Source organism: Eutrigla gurnardus (genome assembly GCF_963514095.1).
Source record: "Eutrigla gurnardus genome assembly, chromosome: 20".
In the NCBI taxonomy this organism is placed as follows: domain Eukaryota; kingdom Metazoa; phylum Chordata; class Actinopteri; order Perciformes; family Triglidae; genus Eutrigla; species Eutrigla gurnardus.
This window is the reverse complement of record NC_139931.1, coordinates 16727969-16748903: the sequence shown is the minus strand read 5'-3', so window position 1 is coordinate 16748903 and position 20935 is coordinate 16727969. Positions and strand designations below refer to the sequence as shown.

General features: G+C 45.2%; 2 protein-coding genes across 2 annotated transcripts; both read left to right on the top strand.

Annotated features, from left to right (window-relative positions):
* The first annotated feature begins 738 nt into the window (after positions 1 to 738).
* On the top strand, positions 739 to 17009 carry LOC311030829 (beta-1,4 N-acetylgalactosaminyltransferase 2-like). Its single transcript, XM_084036847.1, has 12 exons — positions 739 to 944; positions 3609 to 3742; positions 5573 to 5716; positions 5960 to 6066; positions 6727 to 6764; positions 13715 to 13781; positions 14349 to 14462; positions 14726 to 14812; positions 15307 to 15488; positions 15746 to 15889; positions 16106 to 16334; positions 16432 to 17009. Exons 1-12 carry the CDS (start codon positions 927 to 929, stop codon positions 16605 to 16607), a joined length of 1440 nt encoding a protein of 479 aa, XP_083892973.1. The 5' UTR covers positions 739 to 926; the 3' UTR covers positions 16608 to 17009.
* Positions 17010 to 18927: 1918 nt separating this feature from the next.
* LOC311031081 (uncharacterized protein) lies at positions 18928 to 20798 on the top strand. Its single transcript, XM_084037192.1, has 2 exons — positions 18928 to 19429; positions 19560 to 20798. Exons 1-2 carry the CDS (start codon positions 19300 to 19302, stop codon positions 20294 to 20296), a joined length of 867 nt encoding a protein of 288 aa, XP_083893318.1. The 5' UTR covers positions 18928 to 19299; the 3' UTR covers positions 20297 to 20798.
* Positions 20799 to 20935: the final 137 nt, after the last annotated feature.

Below are 20935 nucleotides of genomic sequence, written 5' to 3'. Positions count from 1 at the left end.
GCCACGACGTCACAAACAGGATTGGAGGAAGAGAAGAGTCTGCTGGCTGCATCTTGGCTCGGGGCAAATAAAGGTAGGAGGCGTTTTGCCACTATTTTTACTGACAGTTTAAATAGTATCCTGACATACTGCAGTGAGTTGGTGAGGTAGTCCTGGATCCCCACATTGGGGTGGTGGTGCTCCCCTGTCCTTGTTGTTGAAGAAGGTGGAGAAATAAAAGAACATGATTCTCACGTATATTGTCACATAATAAACATAATATCTACCTGAGCAGAGATGAAGTCACTGTCCCTCTCCCTGCTTTGTTTACATAGCACATTCAGTAATACTTATAGTAGTATATACACACCACTCCTTTTTCCTTCCTACCTATATTCTGAAGGTTTTACAGAGAAGGTTGTTCCTATATCATGTACAGCCTCATTAATATAATATTTTATTCCTAGAAACATGGCGTGGAAGTTTATTTCTTATGGCTGTTGACATTTTTTTCCAAAATGTGTTTTTGTTTTGTTTTGTTTTTTGTTTTTAAACATAAAGTGGAGCTGAAGCCCCCGTCATGTTTTATAATATTTTTTCATAACACTTTTCATGTTGTTAAACGGTGCACAGTATGACCGTGTGTGTGATCTGAAAGGATTCAGAATGTATTTAAATAAAGCCCTACAGTGGAGTGCTTTACTACAGGTGGGGGGGAAAAGTCTTCTTTTGGTGTGGCCTGAATAAACATTAGTGATGTGGCGACCCCTACTGGTGGCAGCGAGGTTGGCCAGTCACTCGGGTTACACCTGTGCCCAGCGTCGTGGTGTTGATTACGTGCTGATTGGGTCCAGCTGTGTGTGTTTGCTCTGCTGTTCTGTTTGCCTGGCGTCGTGGTCTCGGGAGATGCACCATGCAGCTGGTCCTTCCCCTCTAATGTCCCATTGATGGGTGCAGCACAGAAGGTAGGTGTTGCTGAGGCTTGTCTTTAAGCTTCTAAGGCCTCACATTTTTCTCTTCTGTATATTATTTGTTGCATTCTACAGCACACACACATATCAGTCATCCACTTTGTTATTGTAGGATTTCCTCTATTACCTTCACTCACATATATACTCTTGGTAAGCTGCCTGACAGAAGTACAGGTCCTGAAAGGAAAAGTAGATTTTCCATAATATTGCCATGGCTTATAATGCTTTCAATTTAAATGAGGATTCTTCTTCCTGGTGGATAGACACTGGAAATTTGAAAAATCTAATTTTAAGCCATCTATGAAATGTGAAGATGAACGTGTGGACTGCATTTATAATGTAGATATAAATATTAAGATTGTGATAAAAGGAAAATGACTGAAGTTGGTACAAAAAGAGAGAATAAAACTAGAGCAGGACACAAATCCTGCTGCTGGTGAACTAGGTCCAGCAGAAAAGTGGCGATTCATGAAAGTCATTGTTCAAACGAAATCAATTGTTTCGCTCTTGTTGTTCGCATTTGAGGTAAAGGCAGAAAAGATATGAAATCTCCAAACCAATTAGAAAAAAAAGTCTAATGCTCTAAATTTTACATATTGTTTCAGCTAATATTTTTCAACCTAATCAATTATATTTTCACCATTGATCATCTCTGAAGCTGTTGCTCTGGAGCTTTCCTGAATTAAAGAGCATTTTGAGCATGAGAAATGTAGTACATGTATTTTATTTCTTAATTAACCACTAGTTTACTTGTATTTGTTGTTGGTAAAAAGCTGCACTTTGTATGAAAATGTAATTGCGTTGAATGCTGCATCACATCAATCATTACGCACACCGTGTCATGACTTAGACTACTCATTCTATCATACGAGTCACGTTACCAACTGACTCGGAGTTTCCAACCTTCACTCCGCTGGGATAATTGTTACCTTCTTGAATACAAATCGTATAAAACATACAAAACCAAAACATTCTTCAAAACATAAACAAACTGGGGCAATCTTCTGAAATGTGAATTTTTGTAATGGTTTGGCCTTGTTTCATTAGCAGTAGTATGACTCCAAACATCAACTGAAAAGACATCTGGACATTGCAGCAATCATAAGCAATCAACATGTTATCTCTTGACAACATGGCTGACCCAGAGGAGAGTGGAAATTCTACCACAAAGAATAGGGATGACTATTATCAGTGTTGTCAAAGCGAGGGAAACCATAGTTCCTCTGAGACCACAGAATCCAGGCAGTCTAAATGGGTGCCATGGTCTGTGTTCCTCCATCTCTCCACAAGGGCGGCAGCAGGCAAAGTAGAGCGTCAAATGAGAATGTTAGAGTTTTCAAATCGGTTCTAATCTCGCTTAAGGCATGAGATGGTGGTGAGGCTGGTACACAATGTGTCAGGTGGTGCTAATTAGCTCCTGTTTTGCCTTTTACTTAGACTGCATGTGAGGTGCATTCAATTACCTCATATGGTCCTGTCCACCTTGGTTCAGACCACTTTCTAATGTGGACCTTTACCTGTACCCAGTCTCCCACACTTACAGCAGGAGTCTTCTGTTAAGTTGTCTCAGGCTCTGCCTCCGCAACTGTTCCTGCACAAAACTCAAGTCATGTTAGTCAGAGCGGTCATGTATTCTTCTCCCCCCCCCCCCCCCCAGTACCTGTGCAAATTATTTTGCAATTTTTCTCTTTGTCTGGTTAGCTCGTTCTACTAACTCCTGTGAGGCAGGATGATAGGCACTGCCAAACCTGTGTGTGTGATCCCTAATGCTCTTTCTACTTCAGCTAAGCGTTTGTTGTTGAAATGGCACCCGTTGTCTGACCTAATGGAGCGTGGAACACCATATCTGGGGATGAGGTCATTTTTCAGCCATTTTTTTCATACTGGTTTGGCATCTTCTTTTCTGCAGGGAAACTACACTAGGATATCTGTAGCCCTGCACTCTGTCGTCAGCCCCCATGTCAGTGAAGGCGATGTTGATGTCTTTGAATGGGGCGTCTGGAACAGGGAATTTTGTACATGTTGCATTCAGTCACATAGATGTCCACCATTGCAGCCATCATCTGTCCTCCGTATCCTCCTTTTTGGCCTTATTTCCTCTTGCCACGACTGAGGATTCTTTGATATGTCCTTTGCACTTCATGACAGCTACTTCTTTGGGGAGTAATACTGCTTTGATCAGTTCTTCCACTTGATGTCTGTTTCACAGGTGTGTTGGCAGTGGTGAGAAAACTCCTCCTCACTCATTGTGGACCATCCATGTGCACAGCTCCATGAGCATAGGCAGAGTCAGTGTAGATGTTGACTCGAAGTCCTTCACTACGTTGTAGTGCTTTCTGTCAGTCCAAGCACTTTAGCCATTTGTGCTGAGGCAGGTTGTGGAATTATCCCTTCGTCCATATGCTGGTCAATATACTTATTGACCTTACAGATATTGAAACATAGCAAACAAACGATTGCGAGAGTAGCAGCAGGTGGTTAGTAAGCCATCTTTTAGGGAACCTGTTTAACTGCAGCGTGCTGTTTGTTCTGCTGTTAACGAGTAATGAAGTTCCGGTTCAGTCACATAAAATGTTCTACCCGATTAAGGAGAGCCTTGAGGAATCTTTTGCTGAGGGATTAAGAGGCTAAACATTAAGTATGTTTCTGTCCCTGCAGATGGGTGTGTCTAACAGAGCACTTCAGACGGCCGCTGCTGTGTGTGTGATCGTCCTGCTGATGTTCTACTTCATGATATTCCATAACTGTCCTGGAGAGCGAGACCAAGACGCCCCCAAGACTCACAAACTGTGGTGTGTGTGTGTGTGTGTGTGTTTATTATTAATGATATTAAATATGTTTTAAAAAATGGGAATAGTAATGGTTATGATAAGATCCATAATAGTAGTAATACCAATAATTCTACAACTAATAATAATACAAATCATATTCCCCAAAAAAAGATTCCAAAAAACACAGGATGAGATGTTGATATACTTGTGCAAGCACATAACTGTCAAATAACTAGTGGACTTGTCGGTGAATGGTGGATGGTAGACTTGAAGAAGTCTGGAGGAAAGAATTTAATTTATGGAACGCATCATCAGTAGTGCTTCCCTGGGTCATGGGGTGTTTAGACCTTTGACATTATACACCCTCACCAGAGGTAGCCAGCTACAGGCTGATCAGACCTGAGCTTGCGTCCCAAGCCCAATTAGCCATGAGTCACCTTGTTGTCAAGTGGCGTACATCTCAAGGGACTTCCCATGGCAGGGGTGTCCTGTTCCCTGAGTCAAGCCTAAGCTGACCGCATACCTCCTGTTAGCTACTTGGGGGCCCAACTGGGGTCATTCTTCTTCAGCCAGAGCCACTGGCTGCTTTTCTCTGCTGCCTCTGATACAGCTTTGATGGCTGTGTGCTGGCTCTGGCCCCTAACTCCCAAGTCCCTCAGCAGTTTTGTGGTAGATGTTCCCACAAACCCTCTGCACCCCACCTCCACTGGGCGGACTTCCGAGTTCCAACCGCGATGTTGTGCTTCAGTGGCTAACTCGGCATATCGCAGATATTTCCGCTCTTATGCCTCCAGGGTACGTGAGCTCAATTATATAAACCTTCTTTAGGGAAGGGGACCAGAGCACCAGGTCAGGACTCAAGGTGGTGTTGGCAATCTCTGAAGGGAACACCAGCGGTTTGCCAATATCCGCCAGCAGCTTCCAGTCATGTGCTAAGCACAGTTGGTTTCTCTTCGATGGTGTGGAGTTGCTTCTGGTAGCTGTAGCTCCCTCACGGACAAAGGCAGTAGCCCATGAGGTGTTAGATATTGGCGGTGGTAGAGCGTTGATGCTGGATTGTTTTTGCTCCAGTGTGGAAGCAAGGCTCTTCAAAACTTGGTTGTGGCGCCAAGTGTACCGCCCTTGGGTTAGGCTGGTTTTACACCCTGTGAGTATGTGACGGAGGGAGGCGGGCCTGGAGCAATAACCGATGTCGTGTCATGGACTGTAAAACTACAGGGACAAAAGAGGTCAAAAAGGTTTGTAATGGATGGAAACAAACCTTCACTCTCTGTAGTCGTGGAGTGTCTGGAGATGACCCAACATTTCTGAATTAATTGAATGATTGTGTTTATTGGAATATATTGGCATACATTCCCATCAGTATCCAGCTTGTGCAAAATATTTTAACATATTCACAAAACTCATCATACAGAGCTTTCAGTATAACTTATAAAGGCTTTGTGAGGTCCCAGAAATGGTTTATGGTACCCTTTTTGTATTTGGGGAACTCGCAAAAATGCTCTGTGTTTTTTAGAAATATGCATGGGGGTAATTTTTTTTATTTAAACCTTCAGAGAAATGAATCTCCCCAAAACACACTTGCAGAAACTCCATGCGTATGCACAACGTAGAAATTATAGTATTAACGAAAAAACACTTCAAACCCTATGGCTCACTGGAAAAGCCCAAACAAGGGGCACGGACCACGATTGGGCTACAGCATCTTCGACTTGTAATAGGATGTTATATTAGATTGGTTAGGTCTTTAGTTGTTGTTCTGTGCAAGCCCTCCAGCAATATTTAGTGTTCTTGATAATATGACAAAACGGAGAACAGAATTGTGTCACGGCTTCCATACGACCCTTCCAGGATTCCACCCTCGAGCCAACCTCCCCCACCGGGTCCATGCACCTGTCCTCACGGCTCCACGCTTCTCAAAGATCACCTCCCTAAGGACCACTATGAGGAGCTGATGACACGGCGAGCAAAGGAGTTCCAACAACACAAAGCCAGGTATAGCTGGGTGGATGCTAGAGGCTGAAGGTAGAGACTATATTTATCATGACTATATGAATGTAATACTATGTATACCCCGGTATTGAGTGTAAAAACACAGCTCTCTCCTTCACTTGATGGAGTGACTGGGTTGGCTCAGTAGAGGGCTTTGGCAATAAAAAAAACTGAAGCGTCAAATGACAAAAAAAGTTGTTTGCACTTATGTTTATAAACCATAAACCTTTCTTTTCTTTCCAACAGGACTACGTCTGTTTTATCCAGACTGCTGTTTGCTTCGCCCAACTCTCCTCTTCAGTATCCTATCCAGGGTTTTACAGTGCTACCTTTGACCTCCACTCTCGTACCAGGTATGCTGCTTTATCTCACTAGTTTTTACAACACATCAAAGTTTCACAGCTTGCTGCAATCATCCATGCGGCAAAGAATAAATGTTGCCTTTGTGCTAAGAACAAATTTGGCAGAACAATGGCAATGGACTTAATGTCCTGGTTCGTACTGTTGGTGTTTTTAATGCAAACCTCAGACTGTAAGAGAAGATGACACGAAACTCTCTGAAGACAATAAGTTCGTAAGTGACACGTACAGGCACATTTGGCAGAACGAGCACATTTCAAAATGCTTGTTTTTTTTAAAGTTTCAAGCCATTTTACAATTTGAATGCCTTAACACGTTCTGTGTTACATTTAAACTGTTCTGATCAAATTTATTGAATATTTCTTACAAAACAAGAAATGTCACAGATAAGCCAACATCTTTTATCCCAATAAAAAAAAATAGTTATGAACTGCTCAGCTGAATTATCTGAATCAATAATTTTGATTTCATATATTTTCTGTTGTTGTTGTACCCATATCAGGGTAGAGTGATAATAGAAAAGAGGCAGACAGGAAACTGGAGACTTTTACAGTTTAACTGGAGGAAGTCCCCTGTTTGTAAAAGTCAGCAAAGCCAGAGGTGAATGTTTCCTTCTGTAAAAGTATGAAAGTATGAGGTCACTTTTATTTCAGGTTTAGCACTGCATGCAGGACAAAGAAGCAGCTACAAGGTTGGTGTGATTCCATCTGGTCACCATCACTGCTACAAATCTTTACTCCTTTATCTTTACTGCACATAAAATTTACATTTGAATGTTTTTGAATTGTTGTATCTGATTTTACCAATTGAGTATTTTACTGTCCAGCAGCCATCTTGTTGCACCCTCACTAACATGGTGGAGTTCAGGCCCTGAAACTGCTGCAAAAGATGCATATGTGTTTGATTCCAAAAGCCTTTGTGAGTTTTATTTTGTATTTAGTTAGTTGATATCTTTTTCCAATAATATGTATAGCATGCATAGCATAGCATCTTCAACTGCCTATCTGGTGTCGGTTCTTGGGGGCAACAGCTTCAGCAGGGGACCCCAAACTTCCCTTTCCCGGCCCACATCAGCTACTGACTGGGGGATCCCGAGGCGTATTCAGGCCAGTGTGGAGATATAGTCTCCACCTAGTCCTGGGTCTTCCCTGTGGCCTCCTCCCAGCTGGTCGTGCCTGAAACACTTCCCGAGGGAGGCGCCCAGGGGGCATCCTTACCAGATGCCCGAACCACCTCAGCTGTCTCCTTGCGACAAAAAGGAGCATCGGCTCTACTTGAGTCCCTCACGGATGAGCTTTTCGCCCCATCTCTAAGGGAGACGCCAGCCACCCTCCTGAGGAAACTAATTTTGGTCGCTTGTACCCGCGATATAGTTGTTTGTCATGACCCATGACCCTCATGACCATAGGTCAGGGTAGGAGCGAAGATTGACCGGTAGATCGAGAGCTTTGCCTTCCGGCTCAGCTGTCTTTTCGTCACAGCGAATGCAATACCACCCCCTCTGCTCCAACTCTCCAGCCATTTTCCCGTTCCATTGTCCCCTCACTTGCGAACAAGACCCTAGGGTACCTGAACTCCTTCACTTGGGGTAAGGACTCGGAGCAGGCAATCCAACGGTTTCCTGCTGAGAACCATGGCCTCATATTTAGAGGTGCATCGGGCCTGTCGGTACCTTCCAACCTTCTCCGGAGTCTTCCGAGATAACTTATCCTGGAATAACTCCTTCAGTCGGACGGCTTCCCTGACCACCGGTGTCCACCCCCGTTCAAGGGTTACCGCCCTTTGAGGCACCTTAGACCTTTAGACCACAGCTCACCGCCGCAGCTTCGGTAATGGAAGCTTTTAACATAGCCCACTCAGGATCAAAGCCCCCAACCTCCACAGGGGTGCCAGAAAAGCTCCGCCGTAGGTGTGAGTTGTAGATCTCTGACAGGAGGATCCTCCAGCCGTTCCCAGTTCACCCACACTACTTATTTGGGCTTACCAAGTCTGTCCAAAGGATCCCCCACCCTCTGACCCAACTTGCCACCAGATGGTGATCAGTTGACAGCTCCTCCCCTCTCTTCACCCAAGTGTCAAAAACATGCGGCCTCGGATCAGACAAAACAATCACAAAATTAATCGACCTTCAGCCTAGGGTGCTCCGGTACCATGTACACTTATGAGCATCCTTATGTTCGAACATGGTGTTCGCCATGGACAGTCCATGACTAGCAAAGAAGTCCGGTAAAAAACAACCACTCAGATTTAGATCAGAGAGGCCGTTCCTCCAAATCATGCTGCTCCAGGTACCTCTATCGTTGCCCACGAGCACGTTGAAGTCTCCCAGCAGAACTATCCCCCCCCAATAATCCGAAGTAGAAAGGTGACCCTCTCGTCCACCGGGGTAAACTCCAACACAGCAGCTCACAGCCAGGGATTTGTGAGTATGTTTAATTGCCACTTGGGCAAATCAAACTTTTCAAATACAGCTTTTCCCTATAGTCAAATTTAAAGATGATGAATACCAAAGCAATGTAACTATTGTTAGGATGATGTATTTGGCATCGGCTTGGTCGTCCCAGCATTTCAATTTTGCAGGTAGTCCGGGCTTCGTCCACATCTAGTCCATGCTACATTCTAGACTAATGGGACATTTGGATGATTGCCAGTGTCCTATATATTTAACTTGCTGTTTATAAAATGCCTGCAAAACTTCCCTTATGGAGGAGGAACTGGAGGAGCATTGCCAGAGTCCTACAACATGACCTCCAATTCCTGAAAGTGTCCGACGTTATGCTGCCTGTAACATCATCCAGCATGAGCGGTTTGGTGGTGGGTCAGTGATTGTCTGGGGAGGCAAATCCTTGGAGGGTTGCACAGACCTCCTCGTCATAGCCAACTGGACCCAGACTGCTGTTAGGAAATGGGATGACATCCTTAGAGCCATTGTCAGACCATATGCCCCTGCTTCCTCCTGGTGCAGCGGGCCCCGGGTTCCTCCTGGTGCAGAGAAGGCCCTGGCTTCCTCCTGGTGTGGAGCGGGCCAAGGAGGAACCCTGGCTTCCTCCTGGTGCAGAGCGGGCCCCGGCTTCCTCCTGGTGCAGAGCGGGCCCCGGCTTCCTCCTGGTGCAGAGAGGGCCCCGGCTTCCTCCTGGTGCGGAGCGGGCCAAGGAGGGCCCGGCTTCCTCCTGGTGCAGCGGGCCCCGCCTTTCTCCTGGTCCAGCACCAGTCCGGCCTCAGTGAGTGTCAAGGCAGTTCCTGGATGCTAATGAGTGGCCCTCACGTTCCCCTGACCCAAATCCAATCGAGCACCTGTGGGACGTGCCCCCGGTGTCTGGCTAGCATGTTCCTGACTGGTGTAATGGGAATTTTGGATGTTTGTAATTTATAATCAGAATCTTTGTCAGGCCAGATGTTGATCCGCATCTCCTCTTCTCAACTGTTATGCTATGACTAAAATTAATGCCTGTTTGTAGGTGATATGAGCACATGACATAAGATAATTTCAGAGGACATTATGACATCTGTGTTCTGTACATCTTGCCTTTCTCTGTACATCTTGTCTTTGTAAGATAGGACAATAACCTTCTTTTGTCTACAGTATGATTCCTCCTCCTTAAAAGGGAGATTGCTGTTAGACTCAGGGTCGTTCCTGCTGACTCTGAACCTTTGCATCAGAAGGCAGGGGTGAACATTGATCTTGATCTTTATTGGGCAGATTCATTTTTCCACAACAATGGCTAGTACATAAGCGGTTATCTCGCAGTTCAACAAATAGAACTAGAATCAAGGTTCAGTTGCTCGCCCGTGTTGGGGTTGTAGCAGGAGCAGATTTGGTTATCAACAGTTAATTATTAATATCAATATGATTATCGGTATTAATAATTATATTTAATATATTATCATGATATAATCATGAATAAACTGGGCAGATAACCTAAAACTGTATTCAGTCTCAATATAAAGGTTTTATACTCACATGCCAATCATCGTGATCATTGGCATGGAAGCATAAAAACAATCTAACAATTAAGAAGGCCGTGAAATTCAAGCACTAGCCTTCACAACCTGCTCTTATCCAGTGACATATAGACAACAAGCACAAGAGACCACTAGTTATAATATAATAAGATTGATTAAAATCAGTAATAATGATCACAATCAATAACACTGCACACTGCAAAAGCCTTATTACCTAACTACCTAACACACAAAACTAAGCTAAACAGAAGGAGAGACACACGTGGAGTGTGTGTGTGTGTGCGTGCGTGCGTGTGCACGTGCGTGTGTGTGTCGAGAGAGAGACAGAGGGATGGCTATGTGCGGCCACCAGATGGAGCTATTCCTCGCAGCGTTCAGGGGCGGAGCCACTGACGTCTGATGGAGGAGGGAGGGAGAGAGAGAGAGAGAGGGAGAGGGAGAGAGAGAGCCGTATGCAGCCACCAGATGTAGCTATGCCCCTAGCGTCCGCCGGGAACAGCTGGCTTAGGACTCGTGTGTGCGGCGTGTGTGTTAGCAGACACAAACAAAGAGAGAGAGAATGCGCAAGCGATATTCTGAGGCTAAGAAGGCGTGCCGCTATCACACAGGCGCGCGTGAATGAACTGGCGTTTATTCCGCGAGACCGGTCTTTTAACTGATAGTAGAGGCTTTCTGAGCTCGCGAATATGGCGGAGGTTAGTCGAAAACACTGTTACAGAAATCAACCCAGCTGCGTGGGTACACGATCAGCATTCAAATACAGCAGCCCATGAACAAACGGACTCGGCGGTCCGCGATCAGAACTTAAAACACATTAACAAGAATTACAAGCATATCCTACACTATCGAATCTCTGCTTCTGCCAGACAAATAGCTAGGGCTGCAGCTATCGATTCTTTTTGTAATCGATTAATTTAGCACTTTATCGATCGATTAATCGAGGAATCGGATAAAAAAAATTGCGTTTTTAAACAACCAAAACAAATAATGCATAACGAAAATGATGTGGCTGTAAAATGATCAAGCATTGGCCCTTTCCTCTCCCTGCCCTAAATATGTGTGTAGTGTACTTCTTCTGTGCCATTTATGTATTTAGCTTTCTCTATCACTACAGTAACTGTTTGACCATTCTTTTCTCTGCTTTGAACTCCTCCGTCTGTTTGGGCAAACACAACAACTCACGGCCAAGCGTAAATCAGGCTTTCCGATTGGCTGTAAAAGCTGCTACGGGAGCCAATACGAGCGTCCGATGCATAAACGTAACTCTATACGTCACTCGCAAGATGGCGGATGAGAAGTGATCGATATACATAAACAAAACGGAGAAATGCGCCACGGAGACGAGGAGACATCTAGTCACACATTTTACAACTTTACGCATTCGTTTTGTTGTCAGAAATAAATCGCTCACATGGGCAAGCAGGATACCGTTGTTTAGCCCCATTTCTCTAGTTTAAGAGGAAAAAATACACGCATGTTTCTAGCGCAACCATTACGGAGTTATGACGCTCTAAAAACGTCATTCTCTTCCTCCTTCAATATATAATGATCCCAAACTTTTGATACTCTCTGTCGTTTACGGACATTGTTAGTCTGACTTTCTGCCATCGCGCCAACTAAATTCAGAATGAATGACCGTGTATGACGCGCTGGTGTGCTTCCTGAACAACGGTCCGTGTGGAACAATCAGATCCCTGCACATAGGCGCGTCATAGGAATTTAACGAGGCTTCGAGGCAGATGTTTTGCCTCGAGGAATTTTCATAATCGAGTTAATCGAGTAACTCGATGAATCGTTGCAGCCCTACAAATAGCCTCTTACTTTTGTCGATGTGAGATGCGTCGATGTGAGGGTTTCGTCCCGTGCGGTGATGGCGTTCCTTGACGCCGGCAACGGACGGTAGTTCGTGGGCGCTCGTTCAGCGCCGGATCCAATTGGTTGAAGAAAACTGTTAGTTATTCTTCCTTCTGCAGGGAACGATGAACAATCGCGGGGCTCAGCGATTTAGTCAGCTGATTTCAGACAAAGACGGGTCGAGTTATCCGTTCTGCTGGCAGCTGGGACGAAGAAAGTTTTTCTTCTTACCGCGGGGAACAGGAGAGTCGCGCTGTCGCGGCGGTCTCCTCAGGATCCAAAATGATAAACAAAAGAAAAATAAAACGAGTAGAGGAAAAGAGGGGTAAAACAGTCTGTTGCTCGTCCAGCGAGTTTGGGGGAAAGACTGCGGCCTAGGACAAAGGAGAACGCTGCAGACGTAATCTTCACCTCCTGTTGTAACGCGAGTTACGATGGAAAGAGAGCGTTCCTCCGGCGGCGCCAGATTATATAGCTTAGGCCGCTCCAGGGGACCCCCCGGGGTTCCCTGAAGATTGTCAGCCAATAGGGCACCAGTTGAGTGACGTCACATTTCTCACCTGGGTGAGATGTGAAACTAAAATGGCGGTGTAGTTTTTAATCCCCTTTGTCCCTTTGTCCGGGCCGCATGTGAAGGCTTTTGTAGGCCGCATTGTGTAGTCCTTCTAGTGAGGTCCCAACACCCGGTTCTGCTCACATTGAGCACTTTGCAGGGACCCTCATGCTCTTTCCTGCACAGACAGCAGGGCCTCTTCTTGCTCTCTCAACTTCTCTGATCTGGTTTTGTGGTGTGGGGATGGCCTTCTTTCAGCTTGGTGATGTTGTTGTAATTATAAACACAAACAAATGCATACTAAAAGCCTGGTGTGCATAACAGACTTTTTGTTTTTACGCTCAAATTTTTAATTTGTATTTTTTTTGGCAAGCAAAATCATTGGTTGTGTCTAGATGGTAACCCCTGATTTGCAGAAACTTGTGAAAACTCTTGCAAGACTTATTAGATATGAGTTAGTAATATGTTTGTGAATGTGTGACGACTCCAAAGACTGAGGCCGACCACAACGTGAACACCACGGCCGCAGGCGTAGGGAAATCAGTTAGTTTGAAAACTAGTTTGGACGTAACATGGGAAATGATGCACATTGGAGCAGAATTGATTAATCTGAGGAACAGGAAGAACAGCTTGTCATCATTTTTTTGCTGGGGTATGAATTTCATCAGGGAACATCACCAAACAGTAAATACTTCAGCAGCCCAGTAGTTGGCTCTTGGGGTGAATATGTTACTCATTGAGAAGTTATGAATCATTATCAGTTTAGGTAGCCCTCGACCGCAGCAGCCAACACGTTTCTTCTTCACATTTTTCTTACTTTTTCATCCATCCATCTGTTCTTTTTTGATTCAGATCATTTCAGTTATTTAGCTGCAGGATTTTTGTTCTTCTCCCATTGCTTTGGCTTTGAAAGGCTATTGAACTTGGTGTCAACAGACCAGGCTACCTTTGGCTCCAGAGAGTTGGGGATGGAAGGTATGAGATGGAGCAAGTCATTGTTGAACCCAGCAAAACTCTGTTGCTGTTACTTATTGGTTTAATCTGGTTAGTTCACCCACATGGAACAGCTCAACATTAACTATTCCAAATCAACGCTCATCTTCAAGCATTTCGGGAGAGGTAGAATCGTGGGTTACCAGCTAGACACGACCAAAAACCTTGTCATACAAATTGCCAATTAATTCATTGTGCTTAGTGATCCCGTGATCTTACTGATCCAAGTACTTTAAGTAGTCCATGGATGTCTCATTATTCAGGTGTCTCTCCTGTAGGTGTCCTTGAATGTGTCCAAAGGGATCCTCACCACAGAGACTACAGCTGATGGAGTAAAGGTCAAAGGTGAGTTTCCACTGATCGTCTTATTCATTCAAGAACTGGGACTATAACCAACATAAGTTGAATTTGTGAAAAGAAAAAGTCAAAGACTAAGTGACAATACTTTGATGACATGCTGCCTTTTGTTTATGGTAGAATCAGTCAAACAAAATAAACAAATGGTAACTGTTTCATCAAGATCTCCTTTAGGAGAAAATAATAGCAAACCCAGAGTCTTAGCTAGCCGCTGGTCTGTAAAACCGGAATCAACTAGTGCTGGATGGATTATGGTGAGAGAGAACCAACAAACCTTTTCAGCCATATGAGAGTGTGTTTGGACAAGTTGCCTTAGAAATGAAATGTGTTTTTAGTGACGCCATTTTGAAATAACTTGCATTAAGGTGTAGCAAAAAGCTATGATAGTCCTACAGTTAGGCCTGTCTTTAACTGCCAAAGTCACCTGTTAACACCTGAGATTCTTCATGACTTAACCTAAATGTAATACCAATCACTTTAAACAAACTCTCTAATGTGGTTAGAAGGTGGTGATTAAACAGCTGCTGTTTGACTATTGCGACGTTCTTGTATCAGGTCAGGGTGAAACCGGACTGATTCTGGAGTCTAGCAGCCTGGTGCTCCTCAACTTCCTGTTGGCCAAAGTGTCCTACACCAGCACTGTCTACCACATACACACTGGAGACCTCGGTATGCTTCTGAGAAACTGAAACCACAATCTACAGAGATGAAATGTACAAAATGGCATGCCTAAGTCACGATACAGGAAAAGTAATCAAAAAGTGCCAAATGTTTCTTTAACGTAAAATTAGAAATAGTGGGTTAGTGTGGAAAATGTTTGCATATTTTTCTCAGATACTCTGGCTGCTCGAGCCCTCTTTGTTTCCTAAATGTCATAATGAACGAATGTGCTACTAGTAAGACGCAGCTTAGCTGTCCTTTCCTGTACTCAGCGTCCTTCCAGTTTGAGGACCACGAGGCGGTGTTTCCCATTACCATCAAACAGCCTCACCTGCCAGTCCTGTACGACATGGGAACAGGTAGGAGTGCACTCATCATGGTGGTCTTTTCAAAACATCACATCTGCTGTCTTATATTTAGGACTAGCCAAATTTTAAAATCAAACTACCGTATGAAAGATTCAGGATGATTAATCTAACTGTCTTTCTTTTGGGGAAACGACTCCGGACTAGTTTTATGAAGTTAAACGTGTTATTCATTCTCCATCCTAGCTTGCATCTTTTCGTGTAACAATAGTGTGATTCAAATACTTGTGAATGAATGAATACATTTATATAGTGGCTTTTAGCCACAACATTGTAACATAATAATATATATAATAGAATAACGTATCCCCAAGCTTACAGCCAGTTGCTATGGATAAATGTTTTAGCTGAGAAGGGACAACTGTTTGAAAGTGGAGACGACCTTTCCTGCCCAATTAATGCAGGTTTCCGTGACAAAGTAAAACTTCCTTTTTTTAAATCTAGCCTCATCTTGTTGCTCTAATTGACGCCACTTCTCCATCCGTCAGATATCAGCGATCACGTCACCATCACCACAAAGACATTCCTGCGCTATAGAAAACTCAAGTTGTTGTTGAGTAGTATTCAGCGTTTCTATGGCAACGTAAGCGTCATCATTGCCGATGACAGCTTTAAACCAGAGCACATTACTGGGGAACACATCAGACAGTACTTCATGCCTCCAGCCCAGGTACACACACACACACGCGCACACACACACACAGACTCTCATTCTAAGACTTTTCATTTGTCTGTCATCCATCAAACTGAGTTTTGTCCTCTTTTCGGGTTAATCTGTTTTAACACTGAGGATGGTGATTGTATAATTAATTGAAATACTACAGGTATCAATGTAAGTAAGCATCAATATGAACTCAATGTTTTGACAATGCTCTGCTAAATTTTACTATCTTGAAATGAAATGATGCACCGTGTTTCCTTCTTCAGGGCTGGTTTGCTGGCAGGAATCTGGCCGTCTCCCAGGTAACCACCAAGTACTTCCTGTGGGTGGACGACGACTTTGTGTTTACGGAGAAGACGAAGATAGAGAAGTTGGTGGAGGTGATGGAGGCGGTTCCTGAACTGGATGTGGTGAGAATGAAATGGCTCAGGTCTGAGGGGGTGTACTGGGGGGTTTACTGGAATAAAAAGTATAAAAACTTCTCTTGCAAACAGCGCTGTTCATCCTCCTGTGCACCTGTTTGTACAACTACAATGTGTCAACTGGATCCTATCCCAGCATGCATTGGGCAAGATTGACCGGTAGCGAGTTAAAATCCTGGTTCTCTGGTCTCTCTGATCTGACAGGTCGGCGGGGCGGTACAAAAGAACCAGTTTTATTTCTCTCTCATCTATGAGGAAGGAGATGAAATGGATGGCGGCTGCCTGCACAGGAAGTCTAATGGGAAGTTCCACTCACTTCCTGGCTACCCACAATGCTCTCTGGCCAGCGGGGTGGTCAACTTCTTCCTGGCTCGTACACATTCTGTACAGCGGGTGGGATTCGACCCTAAGCTCCAGAGGTTGGCGCACTCGGGTAAGTCTAGACCCAGACAAAGTTTGGAGTCCAAGTGCCAGCAAGTCCACGTTGTTCCAGTTTGTCTAAAAGGGTAAATGTCTGTTTCTGGCTCTAGAGTTCTTCATGGATGGCCTGGGTTCCTTAATGGTTGCCACGTGTAATCACGTGTCCGTTGGCCATCAACGCTATCAGGCCGAAGCCTTCTACGACAAATTCAGACACCCTCCAAAGGGAGACATGGCGTTTAAACTGCAGCTTCACTTTTTCAAAAACTACCTAAAGTGTGTATGAATAAAAGACCACTAGAGGACATTGGGTTACATATTTCTCCGATTCATCTGTTATGCTTTTGTATTGCTGGATTATCTGATTAATTTATTTACTCATTACTTTTCAGTGCAAGTAAAGACATTATTTCTGAATTTCAGGTTTTGACTGTACAGCTGCAAATTTAATCAAAATCCGGTCACTGTCAAAAATGCTCTACGTTTGTTAATTGCTATTAGAATAAACTTTGTTAAAACTGTATTATCAATGACTTATTCTAAACCAAATGCACAGAAACCGATATATTGCGTCACATTAAGGAAAGCCCCAGAGATGATAATATTTGTACGGTTGTAAATTAAATTCTCAGTGTACAGTGATCATATTTTATTGGCTCAATTTCATAGCTCTATCGGTATTTTTAAAATAATTAAAATGTTTTAGTTTAGTCCAAACTCACACCCAAAATAAAAATGTAATCAAATAAAATATTTGTCACGCCGTTGACTACTGTACATATTTTTTTCTGAAAAGAGGTCGGATAGCAATCTACATCAGGGGCGGTTTCTCATATGGGCAGTATGGGCAGCCGCCCAGGGCGCCATTCGTGGAGGGGCGGCATGAGCGCCCGCACAAAAAAAAAAAAAAAAAGGTGCGTCTGCTGATGCTGAGAGAGACTGGTTCACACCGGGCGGTCTCGAAAGCGCCGCGAATAGGCGCGGAGCCCGCTTCCTTTCGGCGCCCTTGTTAAGGGATAGTTCGGAATTTTGGACATAAGACCTATTTTCCAAGTCAGCCGGTGTGTTTGAGACGTCTGGAGACGTTTTCAAGAAATTTCATTCAGTTCTTCTAGTTGCCGAGTTCGCTTGTGCTATGGCTAGCGCAAGTCAATAGTTCTAGCTAGCATGGCATTAAAAACACTCAAACCGACTCCACAGTGCACCCGAGGCAAATCAATCCTAACGGCAGACTATCGATGTACATATGTGTTGATAGAATGTTTGAAATAAAACCAACCTTGCATTTTTAAGGATTTATGTCTCAGCAGCAGCGTGTCATACTTCCTAGTAGGCTATGGCAGCGGCGGAGTGATATCACCTAGCACTTATAAGTTACCGGTTCTATAATAGTTTGTTTACCTGCTGTCATTGCTACAGACGCAGAGTAGCCTGCAGTGCTAGTTTCTTCAATCTCACAGAAATGGCCACTTTTTGAGAATATACTGAAACTTTTGAAGACTGATGAGTTTTTTTCCACCCAAACCCAACCGTAGGCCTACCTGTACGAGCCTGAATATACAGAGGAAGAATTGCGCAAGAGGGATGCTCAAACGGCAGAACGTGAACGAGCGTCTGTGGTGACCGAGATAGACCCCGCTGGAGCTGAGAAACGGGACCGAACAAACGGAGACTGGTGCCAGCAGGGAATCCCCCGCAACGCGTCCGAGGGTTTACGGTTCTCCGGACGGAGCAGAGGTTCGGGTTCGCGTGGCCGTGGGCTGCCCGGTCTTTGGGTGATGTCCAAGGGCTTTTCACCCAGGTCTGAGGGCATGAGGCCCGACAATTCGACCCGGTTCAATTGCCTATTTACGGGCAGTATTTCGGGCGGCGCGTCTTGAGTCTTGAGTCCGACGGTGAGTCCACATGTGTGGATTTGCGGAGCCGCCCGCTGCCCGGTGTTGGTCCGAGCTCCAAGGGCTTTTCACCCAGCTCTGAGGGCACGAGGCCCGACTGTTCGGCGTGGGTCAGGTCTCTATTTACCGGAGGGATTCCCCCCAACGCGTCAGAGGGTTTACGGGTCTACGGACGGAGCAGAGGTTCGCGGAACGTAATTGTGGCTTCGCGTGGCCGTGGGCTGGCCGGTGTTTGTGTGAGCTCCAAGGGCTTTTCAGACAGCCTTGGGGGCGTAAGCGCCGACAAATCGGCGGTGTTCAGGTGTGTATTTACCGGCTGGATTCCGAGCAGCGCGTCTTAAGGTGCGTGTCCACAGGCAGCGGTGTTTCCCCGCGTCCCATTCATTGTCTATGTGAAAAGCCGTGCAATGCATTCTGGTGGCGTCGCGGCGAATCTCGAGAGGCGGCGCGTCGAACTGATTTCTTCAGTCTCTTCCAAGCACAAACTTGTTTTATGGGGAACTCCAGACATTCTATGACTCTCCATGTAATGTATTTAAAAATAAGAAAGCTTAAAAGACTTCTCACATCTTGAAGAACACTATGGATTACATTGCCAGACGTTTTTAGTTGTTTTCTTGTTGATATGAAATCAAACTGTGTGTTCATGTACTTTGTAAAACTCCTCCATGTACTGTTATTTATTTTTGCAATGTCGTAATGTGGATAATAAAAGTTATTGAAAAAAAAAAAGTTGCCCGCTCCTCATTTGCATGAAGTTGAAGTCGAGTCTACTTTATGCTAATCAGAGGCGCCGGGCTCGACTCGCCGCCTCGGGAACGCTCGCAAAAATCTTCTTAACTGGATGTTGGCGATCTAAAATAAAGACAGATTCAGCAACTGCATAGCTTATTTCTCGCATGAAATGTTTTCAGAAACACATTTTTTGAACTATTGTCATAAAATAAGAGAAAGTTTCCAAACGAGCCGCCATGTTGGTCCGTTTTGAAATCCGGGAGTAGACAGAACAGCTGTGAAAGCGTTCGTCCAATCAGGTGCAGCCATAAATTGGAAATGTTTGCAGGTTGTTTTCATTCATGAAACATGGAGGAAAAACTTATAACGGCGGTGTCGGGATATCCCATTCTTTACAACCCTGCTCTGCCTTCATACCGCAACAGTGAGAAAAGGAACTCCGCATGGAGGACCATAGCTGACATTGTTGGTGTTTCTGGTGGGTTTCAAATATATATTTGTCTGTAACGTCAATCTAGATCCTGGTTAGATGGTAACATTGTATTTCTAAACACTGATTGACACTATAATTAAAGTGTTGTGATTTCTTTATCCTATGTTGTCCTTAGAGGACATCTGCCGCAGCAGGTGGAAAAACCTGAGGGACCAGTACAAAAAAGAAAAAAACAAAGAAATGGAGAGACGTAGGAGTGGGGCTGGGGCCCCATCACAGCGGCCATGGCGCTTTATGGCTGTGATGGAGTTCCTCAGGCCATTTGTAGAGGATAGGAGTACTTCCTCCAACCTTCACAGGAGGGAGCCAGCCGCAGCCAGCCACCCTCCCCTCCCTGCAGTGCAGCCAGCCACCCTCCACTTCCTGCAGCCACAGCCAGCCAGCCAGCCAGCCGCAGCCAGCCACCCTCCCCTCCCTGCAGTGCAGCCAGCCACCCTCCACTTCCTGCAGCCACAGCCAGCCGCAGCAGCCAGCCACCCTCCCCTCCCTGCAGCGCGGCCAGCCACCCTCCTCTTCCTGAAGGAGCAGCATGCTGTAGCCAGACGCCCTCCCCTCCCTGCAGCGCATCCAGCCACCCAGCCAGCCACAGCCAGCCACCCCCTCCCTGCAGCGCAGCCAGCCACCCAGCCAGCCACAGCCAGCCACCCCCTCCCTGCAGCGCAGCCAGCCACCCAGCCAGCCACAGCCAGCCACCCCCTCCCTGCAGCGCAGCCAGCCACCCCGCCAGCCACAGCCAGCCACCCCCTCCCTGCAGCGCAGCCAGCCACCCAGCCAGCCACAGCCAGCCACCCCCTCCCTGCAGCGCAGCCAGCCACCCAGCCAGCCACCCAGCCAGCCACCCAGCCAGGGTGAACATAGTGAGCCAGCTGCACCCACCCTACAGCCCCCTTCAAGGAAAAGGGGGCGAGGAGACACCAGCACTATGAGTGCTTTTGAAAAGAGACTCCTCCTTGCCCTGGAGGAGGACCAAATAAACCCCCCATCTACACCCCCACCTCCAGCACCCATCACAGATGTTGATGACTTATTTTTCAGGAGCCTGCTGCCATCACTAAAAAAGCTTCCTGAAAGGAAAAAGGAGGAGGTGAAACTAAAAATTCACCAACTTATTTTTGAAGCAGGAGAGGACTAAGCTCCGGTTTTTCAGTTCCAGTTATTTTATATGTTCAATTCAGTTAGGTATTTATTTTAGAAATAATATATAATTCGTCCCGCGACCCTAAATACAGGATAAGCGGTAGAAGATGGATGGATGGATGGAATATATAATTTGTTTGAGCCTTATATTATGTTCAATTTTGTCTTGTTTTATGCGACTGTTGAATTGTCAAATTTGTTGAATAATTAAATCTATTTTCCACAACAATACAACTTTATATTGCTTATTTTATAATCCACTTCTTATACCACAAGTAAGGCCACCCTGATAGTTGCAATAGTGGAACTCAAATGCTGCAGTTCGATTGTGCTTGTGTAGACAGTAGGGGAGAA

What these genes read in the sequence shown, in the direction of transcription:
- LOC311030829 (XM_084036847.1), top strand. An exon ending in GACCTCCACTCTCGTACCAG is followed by an intron (nt 6,067 to 6,726) that starts GTATGCTGCTTT and finishes CTTTTATTTCAG; the next exon opens with GTTTAGCACTGCATGCAGGA. An exon ending in TGATGGAGTAAAGGTCAAAG is followed by an intron (nt 13,782 to 14,348) that starts GTGAGTTTCCAC and finishes TTCTTGTATCAG; the next exon opens with GTCAGGGTGAAACCGGACTG.
- LOC311031081 (XM_084037192.1), top strand. Translation starts at nt 19,300, where the DNA reads ATGGAGGAAAAACTTATAACGGCGGTGTCGGGATATCCCATTCTTTAC. An exon ending in TGACATTGTTGGTGTTTCTG is followed by an intron (nt 19,430 to 19,559) that starts GTGGGTTTCAAA and finishes TGTTGTCCTTAG; the next exon opens with AGGACATCTGCCGCAGCAGG.